This window comes from Carcharhinus amblyrhynchos, unplaced genomic scaffold, assembly GCF_965287045.1.
Source record: "Carcharhinus amblyrhynchos unplaced genomic scaffold, sCarAmb.v2.hapA scaffold_960, whole genome shotgun sequence".
Taxonomy (NCBI): domain Eukaryota; kingdom Metazoa; phylum Chordata; class Chondrichthyes; order Carcharhiniformes; family Carcharhinidae; genus Carcharhinus; species Carcharhinus amblyrhynchos.
In genome coordinates, this window is record NW_027650700.1 from 7,501 (window position 1) to 24,151 (window position 16,651).

The following is a 16,651-nucleotide window of genomic DNA, read 5'->3' on the forward strand; positions in this document are numbered from 1 at the left end:
TCTCTGTCTCTGCCCCTCTCTCTCTCTGTCTCTGCCCCTCTCTCTCTCTGTCTCTGCCCCTCTCTCTCTCTGTCTCTGCCCCTCTCTCTCTCTGTCTCTGCCTCTCTCTCTCTGTCTCTGCCCCTCTCTCTCTGCCCCTCTCTCTCTGCCCCTCTCTCTCTGCCCCTCTCTCTCTGCCCCTCTCTCTCTGCCCCTCTCTCTCTGCCCCTCTCTCTCTGCCCCTCTGTCTCTGCCCCTCTGTCTCTGCCCCTCTCCGTCTCTGCCCCTCTCTGTCTCTGCCCCTCTGTCTCTGCCCCTCTGTCTCTGCCCCTCTGTCTCTGCCCCTCTGTCTCTGCCCCTCTCCGTCTCTGTCTCCGTCTCTGTCTCTGTCTCTGTCTCTGTCTCTGCCCCTGCCCCTGCCCCTCTCTCTCTCTGTCTCTGCCTCTCTATAATTACAGAAAACTATTTGAGATATATATATCCGTTTCTTGCTGTCTTGTCTCCAATTATATTTGTATATAAAGCCATGTATATGTGTCTAACATGTATACATATATCTCTGTCTCTATTTTGCTCCCCCTCTCTCTTTATATCTCTCTCCTGAACATTTTCCCCAGGGTGTCACAGAATTACAGAATCGTTATGGCCCAGACAGAGGCTGTTCGACCCATTGAGTCTGCACTGGCCTTACCAAACGGCCACCGTGATTTAGTGCCATTCTGCTGCCTTTTCCCCTTAAACCCCCTGCATGTTGTTTCTGTTCAAATAATCAGCTAACACCCTCTCGGGTGACTGAATCTGCCTCCAGCACATTCCCAGGCAGAACGTTCCAGACCCCAAACCACTCACTGTGTGGAGAAGCTTTTTTTTCCTCAGGTCACATTTCCTGCTTTCACAAATTGCTTTATTCTCGTTCTCGATCCTTTGCATGGAGGAACAGTTTATCTCACTACTCTGTCCAGTCGCCCCTGTCATGATTTTGAACATCTCTATCAAATCTCCTCTAAGCCTTCTCCTCTCCAAGGAGAACAGCCCCAACCTCTCCAAATCTATCCTCCTAACTGATGTTTCTTATCCTGAGAACCACTCTTGCAACAAAAAAATTTCTCCTGATTCTCAATTCCTCCTGCCTCTGCTGCTTTTACCGATCCTCTCCAATCTGTGTCCTCCCCCACTCTGCGGGCGACCAACCCTCCAGGCAAAACAGTTTCTCCTTATTTGCTTGATCGAAATCCCCCTCGTGGGACGGCAGGGTGGCACAGTGGTTGGCACTGCTGCCTCATAGCACCAGGGACCTGGGTTCGATTCTTGGCTTGGGTCACTGCCTGTGTGGAGTTTGCACGTTCTCCCCGTGTCCATGCTCCAAAGATGTGTTGGTTAGGTGGATTGGTGATGCTAAATTGCCCCTTAGTATCAGGGGGCTCAGCTAGGGTAATTTTGTTCGGGGTTACAGGAATAGGGTGTGAGTGGGATTGTGGTTGGTGCAGACTCGATGGGCCGATTGGCCTCCTTCTGCACTGTAGGAATTCTGTGATTGTGAACGCCTCAAGTAAATCACCCCCTCCCCCCCCCACAACCCCTTAACCTTCTCTGCTGCGAAAGAGAATGATCCCAGCTTCTCCCCAATCTCTCTCCCTGTAAACCGAAGCGCGCGTGCACACACCTGCCCGTACAGTGCCCATGCATTGTCCACATGCCCCTCTACTTGTAGCTCTGGATGTCGAGATGTGCCACTTCCCTCAATCCAAGTTATTCTTCTTGCTTTCGGCCCGTTGTCGGCTGTCTCAAGGCCAGCCGTGGACCAGGTAGAAGCAGAGGTTACTGGGAATTCTTACCAGATCTGTGAAGATGCACAGTTTTTGAAAGTTGATATATTATTAGAACACAAAACTCTACAATGCAGAAAGAGGCCCTTCGGCCCATCGAGTCTGCACTGAACACAATCCCACCCAAGCCCTACCCCCATATCCCTACATATTATACTCACTTAATCCCTCTAATCTCCACTACCCCGGACACTAAGGGGCAATTTCTTAGCATGGCCAGTCAACCTAACCCGCACATCTTTGGACTGTGGGAGGAAACCAGAGTACCTGGAGGAAACCCCATGCAGACACGGGGAGAATGTGCAAACTCCACACAGACCGTGACCTGAGCCGAGAATCGAACCCTGGACCCTGGAGCTGTGAAGCAGCTGTGCTAACCACTGTGCTACCGTGCCGCCCATCATATAAAAATATATTCAAAACGTAATTTTAACTTCAACAGGCCTAAATAAAAAAAACTATCCCCTCTCAAGGGCAGTTTAGAAGCAACGTGAGGATAGTTAAAGTGATGAGCTAAGTGGGTTACTGTGGCCTTGAAGAGACCTAGACAGGGGGATGGGAAACAGAGTTGCCCTTTCAGCCCTCTGACCCTTTCCATTGTGAGAAATGTCAAAGTCATTGGATAAGCGAAAGAAGGTGGGTATCTTGGGGGGGTGGGGTGCGGCGGCTGAAGAAGAACAAAATCTGTGGCTGGTGGTGGGAATAGGAGGGGACGGCAGAGATCAACTGACCAGAAGGGGCTCAAGATGCAAGAGCAAAGCATCTACTAAACAGGGACTGAGAGAAGCAAAGGACATGTCTGGAGGAGGTGAGGAGGAGAAAGGAATTGAAATAGGAAAACAGAGCACCAGAGAAAGACAAAATAAAATGTTAAGAGCGTTGGGGGGTGTTTTATTTGGTTTATTATTGTCACGTGTATTAACATACAGTGAAAAGTATTTTTCTTGCACGCCATACAGACAAAGCATACCGTTCATAGAGAAGGAAAGGAGAGGGTGCAGAATGTAGTGTTACAGTCGTAGCTAGGGTGTAGAGAAAGATCAGCTCAATGTGAGGTAGGTCCATTCAAAATTCTGACAGCAGCAGGGCAGAAGCTGCTCTTGAGTCGGTTGGTACGTGACCTCAGACTCTTGTATCTTTTTCCTGACGGGAGAAGGTGGAACAGAGCAATCTGAGGTTGCAATTTGAAATTGTTGGGGGACCCGGGCAGAATCCAGGAGCCCTGGCACTTTGCACCGAGCTCTGTCAGAATGCAGCTGCAGGTCGAGGGCAGAGAGGTCAGAGCGGGTGAGGATCCGAATGACGAGCGACTGATGGTGGTGGTGGGTTATTGTCACGCACCAGTAACCAGTGAGGCTGTGGCTGCCAGTTCTTGTTCTCTCTCTCTCTCGTTTCCAGCCCACCAGATCCAACGTAACTCGGAGAGGACATCCAGGGTTTGTGTTTTTGTTGTTTTTGGTGGGGAGAGGATTAATTTTTGCAGTCAACGAGATTTACAGACCACCTTGTCAGTCTGGGGGTATTTGTGGGGGGAGGGGGGTGCTAAGGTGGGAGGCGATGGTGTTTGTGGTCAGCGGGATTTACAGATTGCCTCACCGGGTGTAGGGGGGGATTAGTGTTTACGGTCAGCAGGATTTACGGACACTGCGCCACCAGGCTGTGGGGGTCGACACTCTGCAGCTTCAGCGGTGTACCACTTATCTGAGTGGATGGCTGGCTGCTGTTGGAACGGTGTCTCCAGGCTGATAAATCTCTCGATTGATTCCGGGCAGGCACAGACCCGAGTGAAGTTAAACTTCCTGGATCAGATCGCCAAGTTCTGGGAACTCCAGGGATCCACCTTGAAGATTCCCAACGTCGAGCGCCGAATCCTGGACTTGTACAGTCTCAACAAGGTAACTAGGTTTATTCTCTTTAAACACTTTGAGGAGTGCTGATGGTTCTCAGTCCCCAGGGCCATTTCATCAGTTCCTTCAGCCCAGTCTCTCTGTGTTGCCATTCATGCTTTTAAAATGTGTTCACCATTCTCAGGACAGGTACAGCACAGGGTTAGATACAGAGTAAAGCTCCCTCTACACTGTCCCCATCAAACACTCCCAGGACAGGTACAACACGGGGTTAGATACAGAGTAAAGCTCCCTCTACACTGTCCCAGCATTGGGTGTAGCTCAAGAAACAGTTTTTGTAAAGGGTTTTCTGGTTTCTGAAGAACTATTGGGTAATATCGCAGAGCAGGCACTTTGCTCTTGTGTGCTGTGAAAAAGGCACTGAGCGATGCAAGCAGAGAAGGTGGGAGATGGCTCTCCCAATGCTTTCCATTGTCACCCACCCCTGCAGCCCACAAGGCAACAAGACCATCTGTATTTGTGAAGTTTGCAAATTATGCTGTTTATGTTGCAACCTGTGGTCCTCGCAGTTGAGTGATGAGAAAGAGAACGGCTAGGGGTTATCTGTTCCTGATCATGAGACTAAGATTGCATGTGTGTGCGGAAGCGTTGGCAAATGTGTGCATGCAAGTGTACAAGCATGTGTGCACACCCGTGAGTGTGTACGTGATTGTGTATTGTGAAACTGAACGTGAGGGTGCATAAGCCTGCGTGACTGTGTGGATGAGTGCGTGTACAAGAGTGCCCAAACATGTGAGTGTGCAAGCGTGAGGTGTATGTGCAAACATGCCACTGTGTGCATGGGCGGCATGAGTGTGCGTGCATGCTGGGGCGTGGATGTGCCAGGGGCGTGAGTGTGCGTGTGCCAGGGTGTGCGCATGAGCGTGAGGGTACAAGTGCCCTTTTGCTCACTGGTCTTGTGTCCCCTGTTGTTTTCAGATTGTCATTGAGGAGGGCGGCTATGAAGCTATTTGTCGTGATCGGCGTTGGTCGCGTGTGGCCCAGCGTCTGGGATACCCGCCGGGGAAGGGGATCGGCTCCCTGCTGCGCTCGCACTACGAGAGGGTCATCTATCCCTTCGACACTTTCCAGTCCGGAGCCAGCCTGGCGGTAAGGGACAGCAGCTCGGGGCTGCAAACACTCTCTGTATGTCTGGGAGAATGGGGTGGGGAGCCAGAGAGAGTCTGCTCTTCAGGGACCTGCCAGGATCAAGGATGGCGGGACGGCTGGTGACGTGGGCCTACCATTCACTTTGATTTTGAAACATCCTCATCTTCTAATCCCAGCAGGGCTTTGCTCCCTTTCCGTAACTCTACAGCCTGAGAACTCTGCACTTCTTCAATTCACCCCCCCTCCCCTCCAGTATCCAACAATGGCAGCCGGCCTTGCACTCAACTAACAGCAGCCTGACACTCTGGAATTTCCATCCAAAATTGATGCCCCTCTTTCCGCCTCGCTCGGTATTTCCCATATCCTCTGCCCCTCATCGTGTCATTGACTCCCTCTTTCTCTCTAGTGCCCCCTTGCGCCCTCTCTCTCGAGGCCCCCTTGCCCCCCTCTCTCTGGTGTGGTGAGGTGGAGGGGAGGGGGCAGGGTTGGGGGCCATCCCATCTCTGCTCCTAGGCCTTGCTGGAATGCTGACTGTTCTGGTGCTGGTGAGAATGGCTCGCTGCACTCGAGAGTTCAGGTGGGCACCGCACTGGCGCTGACCGAGCGGCAAGGCGGTGAGAGCTTGGTGCTGGCTCGAAGCTTCGTGTCTGCTGTGGCACCAGCCCCGTGAATGGATTGGGCTTTGAAATGTAACTTGGGGCTCATGGTAATGCCATCACTTAATGTTGTGAGTGTAACTTTGTTCTGTCTGTCTGTCTCTCTCTCTCTCTCTTGCTCCCCATTTGTCTGTGCAGTGTCAGCCAGGGCCGCAGTTTGACAGTGAAGAGAAGGACCGCGAGTATAAACCGCACAGCATCCCGCTCCGCCAGTCTGTTCAGCCCTCCAAGATGAATGGGCGACGAGCCAAACGCCTGCAGGCTGAGGTGAGTGGAGCCCTGGGTCTGGGCCACGGCAGATCAGTACGGATAACCCAGGCCTTACACCATTTCCTGCTCCTCTTTTTGGTCTTTGTGATGTGGGTGTGGCTGGCCCAGGCCAAGCGTTTATATCCTTGAGAAGGTGGCAGGTGAGCCGCCATCTTGAACCTGCTGCAGGTACACTCCCAGTGCTGTTAGAGAGGGAGTTCCAGGTTTTTGACCCAGTCACAGTGAAGGAACGGCCGGTTATATTTCCAAGTTGGGATGGTGTGTGGGAGGGAGGGGAGAACTTGCAGGTGGTGAGTGTTCCCCATGGCGTCTGCTGCCCTCGTCCTGCGAGGAGCTAGAGGTGGCAGGTTTGGGTGGCGCTGTCAAAGGAACCTTGGTAATGAATGATGGGATGTTGAGGTGTTTGTTGGAAGGAGTGGGGGGGATCTTTAGAGTGCACATGTTGGGAGCAGGGCAGGTAGAGAGAGATGAGTTAAGTAGCTGAGTTACAGAATATAAGAACAGGAAGGTTATGTGTGGTGTTGTGTAAGTCACACGAAGGTGACTAAATTTGCTGAAGACAGGAAGATGTGAAGAAGACAAAGTGTCTGTAAAGGGATACAGATTAAAGAGAGAGGGCAAATACTTGTCAGATATAATGTGGGAAAATGTGAGATTGTCCACTTTGGCAGGAAGAGTAACAAGACAGCATATTACTTGAATGGATATAAACTGCAGAAAGCGACAGTGCAGAGGGATCTGCGTGTCCAGGTACTTCCTACAGTGCAGAAGGAGGTCATTTGGCCCATCGAGTCTGTGCCAACTCTCCGAAAAAGCATCTTCCCCAGGGCCTATCCCCTTAGCCCCAGGGCCTATCCCCTTAGCCCCAGGGCCTATCCCCTTAGCCCCGTGCATTTAGCATGGCTAATCCATCTAAGCCACACATCTTTGGACACTAAGGGGGTATTTAGCATGGCCAATCCACCTAACCTGCACATCTTTGGAGTATGGGAGGAAACCCACGCAGACACGGGGAGAACTTGCAGACTCTGCACAGACAGTGGCCCGAGGTTGGAATTGAACCTGGGTCCCTGGTGCTGTGAGGCAGCAGTGCTGTTCTGAAAGTTAGTGACCTTTCTGTACTGTTGGTGGGCAGCCAGGAGAAGACTGGACTCAGTTACAGGGTCAGCACTTTGCCCTCATGTTTCCCTCACCATGTTTCCTGTCCACTTTTACCTCAGACGGAGCCGACAGAAGCTGACATTGCCAAGAACCCTGAGCTCAAGAAGCTGCAGATATACGGAGCTGGTCCCAAGATGGTGGGGCTGGGCCTGGTGGTCAAAGACCGAATTAACCGCAAGCGAGGTGGGTGTTTCTTCTGAATCCACTCGCCAACAAGGCAGTTGCTGATGTGTGTGTCTTTCTCTGTATATCTTACTCTCTCTGCCCCTGTTTTCCCCCCTACCTGTTTTGTACTTCCCCCGTCCGCCCCTGTGCCAGCTCCCCTACCCGCTCTCCCTGCTGTGCCTCCCCACCCCGCCCTCCACGCATTCCCTTCGGCCCCTCAGCTCAAATTTCTCTTTCTTCCTCCCCTCCTCGGCTCTCTCTGTCCCCAACCCACTCCCTCTTTCTTTCTGTCTATCCCAACACCGCCCTTCGCCCCCCCACCCCACCTCCCTGTATCTGTCCTCCCCCCACCCCCTGCCTCTCCTTGCTAGATTCCATTTGCTCACTGCTCCTTCTCGTTGACAGACAAGGACTGCCTCGATTGCCCCCCCACGCTTGTGGTGAAGGAGGAGATTGTGGGCGAGACCAAAGTGGAGTACGGCCTGCAGCCTTGTCCGGTGATCAAGGAGGAACGGACAGACACAGATGCCTCCAGCAAGATGACAATGAGACTCCGCAAGGGGGCCATCTCAGCACAGTTTGTGAGTATTGCCCATCTGTTCCCCCACTTCCCTTGGGAAATCTGAACTTGCTGCCCAGAATCCCTGGCTGATTTTCACACTCTGCTGCTCAGCACCATTACCCAGAGTGCTCCGCTTTGAAATCACATGCCTCACTCCACCCTCACTGGGTTCCAGTTCAACTCCCAACCCAGAGCTCCAGCACAAAGAAAAGCCAACGCCCACACTTGGAGGGCCAGTGCTGAGGGAGTGCCGCCCTGTGGGAGGGTCAGTGCTGAGGGAGCACCGCCCTGTGGGAGGCTCAGTGCTGAGGGAGCACCGCCCTGTGGGAGGGTCAGTGCTGAGGGAGCGCCGCCCTGTGGGAGGGTCAGTGCTGAGGGAGCGCCGCCCTGTGGGAGGGTCAGTGCTGAGGGAGCACCGCCCTATGGGAGGTTCAGTGCTGAGGGAGCATCGCCCTGTGGGAGGGTCAGTGCTGAGGGAGCACCGCACTGTGGGAGGGTCAGTGCTGAGGGAGCACCGCACTGTGGGAGGCTCAGTGCTGAGGGAGCACCGCCCTATGGGAGGTTCAGTGCTGAGGGAGCATCGCCCTGTGGGAGGGTCAGTGCTGAGGGAGCACCGCACAAAGTTTTTACATTGTCTGTTTTTGGGATCTTGCTGTGTGTAAATTGCCTGCCATGTTGCAAAAAAACAGTGAATGTAGAATGAAGACATCTGCGCCAGCTGTTAGGGGGATTGTAGTTTTCCGTGGACGTGAGTAAAGCTGTAGGATTGGAAAAATCATAACTAATCTCTGGGACGACCTCTCAGGGTAAACTCCGACTTTGTTGCATTGGAGAGACTAGAAGTTATTGCTCCCTCACACCTGTACTCTCGCACATCTCTCAAATGCTCACTCACATCAGTGCATGCACGCACCTACCCGCACCCATGCGTACACAAGCAGGTGCATTCACGCTTGCACGTGCTGCTTTGCCATCTTGGACTCAGCCAAAAACTTCTGTGCCAAGCACATACCCTCACTGCTGCCCTAGAACCCCCTCTTCCACCCTCAAACTCCCCCCTCCGCTCCACCCTCCCTCTCTGACCGCAAACCCGGCTGCCGATACACAAACTCTCGTGTCGCGCTCACAATCTCACTGATTCACCCGCGCCCTTGCACCCCCACGCTCACTGACTTCTTTCCCTCCCCCTCCTCCCTTCCCATTCTCTCCCCTCCCCCCGCCACCATCAAAACCCCCAGCTGCCCCCCCGACTTTGCCGACCTCTCCCTCAGTTTGAGATTTCTTCCTGTGTGTGAGTCGAGCTCTGGCGTTTTCCTGAGTGTGTTTTCCCTGCTTCGCAGATGGAATCGTATGTGTGTCTAATCTGCTCCCGCGGGGTGGAGGAGGAGAAACTGGTCCTCTGTGAAGGCTGCGACGACAGTTACCACACTACCTGCCTCATCCCTCCACTCCCAGAGATTCCCAGAGGAGACTGGAGGTGTCCCAAGTGTGTCGTTGAAGTAAGAGTTGCACTTTGTCTCTTTCACACTGCAACGTAGAGAGAAGGGGACAGTTCTGAAGGCGGGACGGAGGGGGGGCTTTAGATGCATAAGTCAAAATACAAATTTGGGGTCAGAGTGGGCCACTCGGCCCCTCGAGCTTGTTGTCCCATTCGATAAGACCATGTCTGATCTGATTGTAACCTTGACCCCACATTCCCGCCGGTACCCCCGATAATCTTTCACCCCCTCGTTAATCCAGAATCCATCTGCCTCCGCAGATTGCGGAGACCCCTTGCCGCGATATTTGATTCATCTCTTCCCACTAGCAAAATTCTGGAGGGTGGCTAACTTGTTCTGTTGTTTAAGGAAAGTAGCAAAGACCAGCCAGGGAATTACGGGCCAGCGAGCCTGCCGTCAGTGATAGGTAAGTTACTGGAGGGGATTCTGAGGGGCAAGATCTACCAATATTTGGATAGTCCAGGTCTGGTTAGGAGTAGTCAGCATGGCTTTGTGTGGGAAATCAGGTCTGATGAATCTTTTAGAGTTTTTCGAAGAACTGACCAAGAGGATGGATGAGGGAAGGGCAGTAGATGTTGCCTATGTGGACTTTTGCAAGGCCTTTGACATGGTCCAGCATGGCGTACTAGTCTGGAAGGTTGCATGGGATCCAGGCAGAGCTAGCAAATTGGATTTGAAATTGGCTCAATGGTAGGAAGCAGAGGGTGATGGTGGAAGATTGCTTCTCAGACTGGAGGGCTGTGACTCCGCGGTGTGCCTCAGAGTTCAGTGCTGGGACCCTTGTTATTTTGTTATTTATGTGAATGATTTGGATGTGAATGTAAAAGGCACGGTTAGTAAGTTTGCAGATGGTACTAAATTAGGAGGTATTGTTGATAGTGAAGAAGGTTATGAAAAATTACAGGGAGATCTTGATCAGCTGGGGAAGTGGACCAAGGATTGGCAAATGGATTTCAACCTAGATAAAGGTGAGGTGTCGCATTTTGGAAAGTCAGTCTAGGGTAGGACTACACAGTGAACGGTAGGGCCCTGGGGAGTGTTGAGAAACAGAGGGCCCTGGGGAGTGTTGAGGAACAGTGTGACCTAGGAGTACAAGTACATGGTGCATTGAAAGCGGCATCACGGGTAGACAGGGTGGTGAAGAAGGCGTTTAGCACACTGGTCTTCATCAGTCAGGGCATTGACTGTAGGAGTTGGGACATTGTGTTCCAGTTGTACAAGTCATTGGTAAGGCTGCACTTGGAGTATTGCGTACAGTTTTGGTCACCCCGTTATAGGAAAGATATTGATAAATTGGAAAGAGTTGCAGAGAGGATTTACGAGGCTGTTGCCAGGACTGATGGGCCTGAGTTATAGGGAGTGGTTGGCCAGGCTAGCACTTTAGTTAAGAGATTGAGGGATGATCTTATTGAGGTGCATAAAATCATGAGGGGCAGAGATAGGATGAACACACATCCCCCGGGGAAGGGGGAATTGAAAACTAGAAAGGATGGAGTTTAAGGTGAGGGGGGAAAGTTTTTTAAAAGGGACCTGAGGGGCAACTTCTTCACACAGAGAGTGGTGCGTGTATGGAATGAGCTACCAGAGAAAGTGGTTGCAGCAGTTACAATAGCGACATTTAAGTATTTGGATAAGTACGTGGGTGGGAAAGGATTGGAGAGATGTGGGCCAAACATGGGCAGTTGAGACTAACCGGGAGAGTACCATGCTTGGCATCTCCAGGTTGGACTGATGGGCCTGTTTCCTTACAGTATTGCTCTATGACTCTACAACTCTCCCTTAAAAAGATTCCAAGACTCTGCTCCCCCCAGCCTTCTGAGGAAGAGAGTTCCAGAGACTCAGCCCCCTCTGAGGGAAATAATTTCTCCCATCTCCGCCTGCACTGAGCGATTCCCTTATTTTTAAACAGTGCCCCCCCCCCCCCCACCCCCGCCACACACACACACACACACACATACACCAAGTTCTAGACTCTCCCGCAATAGGAAACATCCTCTCCACATCCACCCTGTCAAGAAACCCCCTCAGGATCTGAAAGGTTTGGATCGAGTTGCCTCTTACTCTTCTAAACTGCAGCAGATACAAGCCTAACCTGTCTGACCTTTCCTCATCAGACAACCTGCCCATTCCAGGGATGGGCCTGGGAAACCTTCTGTCCCAACACATTTACGTCCTTTCTTAAATGTGGGCGGCACGGGGGTTGCGTTGGACAGGCGCCGGGGACCCGGGTTGATTCCTGGCCTCAAGTGACTGTGTAGAGTTTGCACGTTCTCCCTGTGTCTTTGTGGATTTCTTCCAGTTTCGTCTTAGTCCAAAGATGTGCAGGTTAGATGGATTGGCCATGCTAAACTGTCCCTTAATGTTCGAAGATACGCAGTTTAGGGGGATTGGCCATGCTAAATTGCCCCTTAATGTCCAACGATATGCGGATTTGGTGGATTGGCCGTGCTAAATTGCCTCAGTGTCAGGTACTAACAGGGTAAATAAGTGGGGTTATGGGGATAGGACCTGGGTGGGATTGTTGTCTGTGCAGACTCAGTGGCCACCTTCTGCAGTCAGGAGACCATACTGTGCCTGATATTGTGGCCTCATCAATTCCCTGTACAACTGAAGCATAACCTCTTACTTTTGTATTCAATTCCCCTCACAATAGCATTCCATTAGCTTTCCTTATCACTTGCTGTACCTGTGTACTAGCCAATGATACCACAATCATTGAAGGTATGTATGTGTGCCTGCGTGTGTGTGTTCTGCTGTTCATTTTGATCTTGGCTGATCATCAGATTCAATATCCTGATCCCCCCGCCCCCTTTCCCACTCGTATCCCTTGATCCCTTTAGCTCCAAGAGTTATATCTAATTTCTTCTTGAAATCACACACGTTTTGGCCTCAATTGTGTTCTGTGGTAGTGAATTCCACACATTCACCACCTTCTGGGTGAAGAAATTTCTCCTCACCTCAGTTGTAAAAGGTTTATCCCTTATCGTCAAACTATGACCCCTAGTTCTAGACTGCCCCACTATTGGGAGCATTCTTTCTGAATCTACCCTCTCTAACCCTGTTAGAATTTCATAAGTTTCTATGAGATCCCCTCTTACTCTTCTAAACTCCAATGAATATAATCCTAACCGACTTAGTCTCTCCTCATATGACAGACCTGCCATCCCAGGATTCAGCCTGGTAAACCTTCGCTGCGCTCCCTCTATAGCAAGGACATCCTTCCTCAGATAAGGACACCAAAACTGCACACAATACTCCAGGTATGGCCTCACCAATGCTCTATGCAAATGCAACAAAACATCCTTATCCCTATACGCAACTCTTCTTGCTACGAAAGACAACATACCATTTGCCTTCTTTACTGCCTGCTGTGCCTGCGCACTTTCTTTCAGCAGCTGATGCATGAGGACACCAAGGTCTCGCCAAGATTCCCCTCCCTCCTCCCATCCAGTTCTGGGCATCACATTTCAGAGTAGATGTGAAGTCTTTAGAGAGAGAGTGTGGAAAAGATTGAGGAGAATGGTTCCAGGGATGAGGGGACTTCAACTCCATGGATAGATTGGGAGAAGTTGGGAATGTTCTCCTTGGGAGAAGAGAAGGTTGTGGGAGATTTGATCGAGGGGTTCAAAATCATGAGGGGGGATTGGGGTCCAGAACAGAGTACAGACGCAGAAACTGTTCCCAAAGGCAGGAGGGTGGGGAACTGTGGTGGGGCGGGGGGGGTACATACAGATTGAAGGCGATTGGAGAAAGAAGCGACAACGACACAAATCACAGAATCTCAAAGTGCAGAAGAGGCTCTTTGGCCCATCGGATCTGCACCGATATGTGAGAAATACCTGACTTCCCACCTAGTCCCATTCACAAGATTTGGCTCTGAATGTTGTGATGGGTCAAGTGTTCATCCAGGTACTTCTTAAAGGATGCGAGGCAACACGTCTCCACCACCCTCCCAGGCAGCACATTCCAGACCCTCACCACCCTCTGGGTAAAAAGCTTTTCCTCACAATCCCCCCGAACCTCCTGTCCCTCACCTTGAACCTATGTCCCCATGTGACTGATCCTTCAACTAAGGGGAACAGCTGCTCCCTATCCATTCTGTCCATGCCCCTCATAATCTTGGACATCTTGATCAGGTGGCCTGCTCCGACGAAAACAGCCCTAGCCTACCCAACCTCTCATCATAACGTAAATGTTCCATCCCAGGGATCATCCTAGTGAATCTCCTCTGCATCCCCTCCAGTGCTGTCACATCCTTCCAGTAATTTGGTGACCAGAACGGCACACAGTATTCCAGCTGTGGCCTCACCAAAGTTCTATACAACTCCAACATGACTTTCCTGCTTTTGTAAACCATGTCCTGATTGATAAAGACAAGTGTCCCATGTGCCTTTTTCACCACCCTACTAACATGCCCTTCCACCTTCAGAGATCTGTGGACAATCACTCCAAGGTTCCACAGAACTTCCTCGTGTCCTACCATTCATTGAATACTTCCTTGTCAAATTACTCCTTCCAAAGTATGTCATCTCACACTTTCTCGGAGAGAGTTTTTCCATGCAGCGAGAGTTAGGATCTGAAGGCTCTGTCCAAGTGTGCTAGGGGCAATTGATTTCTGCAAAAGCAGGTCAACCAGTCCCACTGTTCCTCTGCCTTCTCCCTGCGACTCTGTCCATTCTTCCTTTTCAGATACCAATCCCAATTCCCCTTGGGGAAGTCTGGATTGAATCTGCCTCCCCCACACTCTCAGGCAGCGCCATTCAGTTCCTACCCACTTGCCGCGTGAAAAGCTCTCTCCTCGTGTCTCCATCACTTCTTTCGCCTTCAATCTGTGTCACCTCTGGAAGGTTAAGGGAAGATTTAATAGAGGTGTTTTGGATCAGTTAGAGAGCTTGGCCAGAGAGAGTCTGGGATCATGATGGACCTGTCACGACATGTCCACTTCTCGCCACGTTTCTTCTCTGTTGATGTACAGGGTTTTGGGTAAAGATATTTTGAAACTAATGGATGCTGCCAGTCACCTAATGAATCATAAATCTACCCCTTACGCAGGAGTGCAAGAAACCAGCGGAGGCCTTCGGCTTTGAGCAGGCAACAAGGGAATACACCCTGCAGAGCTTCGGCGAGATGGCGGACACGTTCAAGTCGGACTATTTCAACATGCCTGTTCACGTGAGTGCACGGCACGCCATGGTGGCAGTGGGAACGCGGCGCGCTACAGTGACAGCACGCCAAGAGCATCGCGCCGGCAGAGCGGGAGCCAAGGTGTCCCTGGCTCTTCCCTGAGCACGAGAATTTGGAGTGAGACCCCACCACCCCACCCTGCTCAGAATCTGAGATGTTTCAATAAGATCCCCTCTCGTTCTTCTAAACTCCAATGGGTTCAGGCCCCGACCTGCTCGACCTTTTCCTCATGAGACAGAAACCGCCCCCCCTTCACCCAAGGAATTGGCCCAGTGAACCTTCTCTGAACGGTGTCCGATGCGAGAATTATAGAACCCTTTCACTGAAGAGGGAGGCCATTCAGCCCATCGAGCCTGCACCGACAACAATCCCACCCAGATCCTATCCTCATAACCCCACATATTTACCTTGGCTAATCCTTCTAATTTACGCGTACCGGGGCACGAAGGGGTAATTTAGCACGGCCAGTCCACCTAACCTGCACATCTTTGGACTGTGGGAGGAAACCCACGCAGACACGGGGAGAACGTGCAGACTCCGCACAGACGGTGACCCAGGCCGGGAATCAACCCTGGCTCCGTGGCGCCGTGAAGTAACAGTGTGCCACCGTGCCGCCCTTGTAAACTTGAGGGATTCCTTCAGCACAGAGATCAAAACCGTACGCAGTACTCTGGCTGCAGAAACACCAAGTTGTACGATTGGAGCAACTCGGACCTGTCAGTCAATGGGTGAAGCTGGTTTTCTTGTGCGCGCGTGTCAGCGTTAGCGGAGTGATTCTGGAGGGTGAGGATCAGGCATCCCGGCTGGTCCTATCCATCCCAGCCTGAGAATGGCTGTGCCCTCACTCAGACTGGGTGATGGGCTGAAGCTTGCTGAGTGAGCGGCTCTGAGGAGGCCCGAGCCCCCTTTAGGGGAGCTGCAAAGGCAGCGTGGGATTGACTGGCAGCCAAAGCTTATTTCCCTTTGTCTCAATCTCTCTCACCCTCTGTCCCTGGCTGTAGATGGTCCCGACGGAGTTAGTGGAGAAGGAGTTCTGGCGTCTGGTGAGCAGTATCGAAGAGGATGTCACAGTTGAGTACGGCGCTGACATCCACTCCAAGGAATTTGGCAGCGGCTTCCCCAACAAAGGTGGCAAAAGGCAGCTGGCCCCAGAGGAGGAGGTTCGTGAACCGCAAACTTTGCCAGCTTAACGTGTGTCTGATTAGAACGGGCCACAGGAGAGGCTAGTTTCCGCGTGCTCGCCCCCCCCTTCCCTCGCGCACCCCCCCTTCCCTCGCGCACCCCCCCTTCCCTCGCGCACCCCCCCTTCCCTCGCGCACCCCCCCTTCCCTCGCGCACCCCCCCTTCCCTCGCGCACCCCCCCTTCCCTCGCGCACCCCCCCTTCCCTCGCGCACCCCCCCTTCCCTCGCGCACCCCCCCTTCCCTCGCGCACCCCCCCTTCCCTCGCGCACCCCCCCTTCCCTCGCGCACCCCCCCTTCCCTCGCGCACCCCCCCTTCCCTCGCGCACCCCCCCTTCCCTCGCGCACCCCCCCCTTCCCTCGCGCACCCCCCCTTCCCTCGCGCACCCCCCCTTCCCTCGCGCACCCCCCCTTCCCTCGCGCACCCCCCCTTCCCTCGCGCACCCCCCCTTCCCTCGCGCACCCCCCCTTCCCTCGCGCACCCCCCCTTCCCTCGCGCACCCCCCCTTCCCTCGCGCACCCCCCCTTCCCTCGCGCACCCCCCCTTCCCTCGCGCACCCCCCCTTCCCTCGCGCACCCCCCCTTCCCTCGCGCACCCCCCCTTCCCTCGCGCACCCCCCCTTCCCTCGCGCACCCCCCCTTCCCTCGCGCACCCCCCCTTCCCTCGCGCACCCCCCCTTCCCTCGCGCACCCCCCCTTCCCTCGCGCACCCCCCCTTCCCTCGCGCACCCCCCCTTCCCTCGCGCACCCCCCCTTCCCTCGCGCACCCCCCCTTCCCTCGCGCACCCCCCCTTCCCTCGCGCACCCCCCTTCCCTCGCGCACCCCCCCTTCCCTCGCGCACCCCCCCTTCCCTCGCGCACCCCCCCTTCCCTCGCGCACCCCCCCTTCCCTCGCGCACCCCCCGCTTCCCCCGCGCACCCCCCGCTTCCCCCGCGCACCCCCCGCGCACCCCCCGCGCACCCCCCGCTTCCCCCGCGCACCCCCCGCTTCCCCCCGCTTCCCCCGCGCACCCCCCGCTTCCCCCCCGCTTCCCCCGCGCTTCCCCCGCGCACCCCCCGCTTCCCCCGCGCACCCCCTTTCCCCTCCCCTCCCCGCCCCTACGCACTGTCTCTCGTACCTTGTAGGAGTGGAGGTTTGTTGCTGTCGGGGGTATGTTTCTGCCGAGCTCTAGG

The 16,651-nt window shown here is 53.5% G+C and overlaps 1 protein-coding gene across 1 annotated transcript in view; it reads left to right on the forward strand.

The window, feature by feature from the left end:
* The window catches only part of kdm5c (lysine demethylase 5C), a gene marked incomplete at its 5' end in the record, with an annotated part of 46,816 nt that overhangs the window by 7,478 nt on the left and 22,687 nt on the right, over positions 1-16,651 (forward strand). Inside the window, 9 exons of the mRNA XM_080184824.1 lie at positions 3,578-3,700; positions 4,631-4,801; positions 5,596-5,724; positions 6,948-7,071; positions 7,459-7,634; positions 8,956-9,114; positions 12,270-12,374; positions 14,167-14,286; positions 15,300-15,458. Of these exons, the coding sequence (XP_080040950.1) occupies positions 3,578-3,700; positions 4,631-4,801; positions 5,596-5,724; positions 6,948-7,071; positions 7,459-7,634; positions 8,956-9,114; positions 12,270-12,374; positions 14,167-14,286; positions 15,300-15,458 (1,266 nt within the window). The remainder of the gene's footprint in view (positions 1-3,577; positions 3,701-4,630; positions 4,802-5,595; positions 5,725-6,947; positions 7,072-7,458; positions 7,635-8,955; positions 9,115-12,269; positions 12,375-14,166; positions 14,287-15,299; positions 15,459-16,651) is intronic.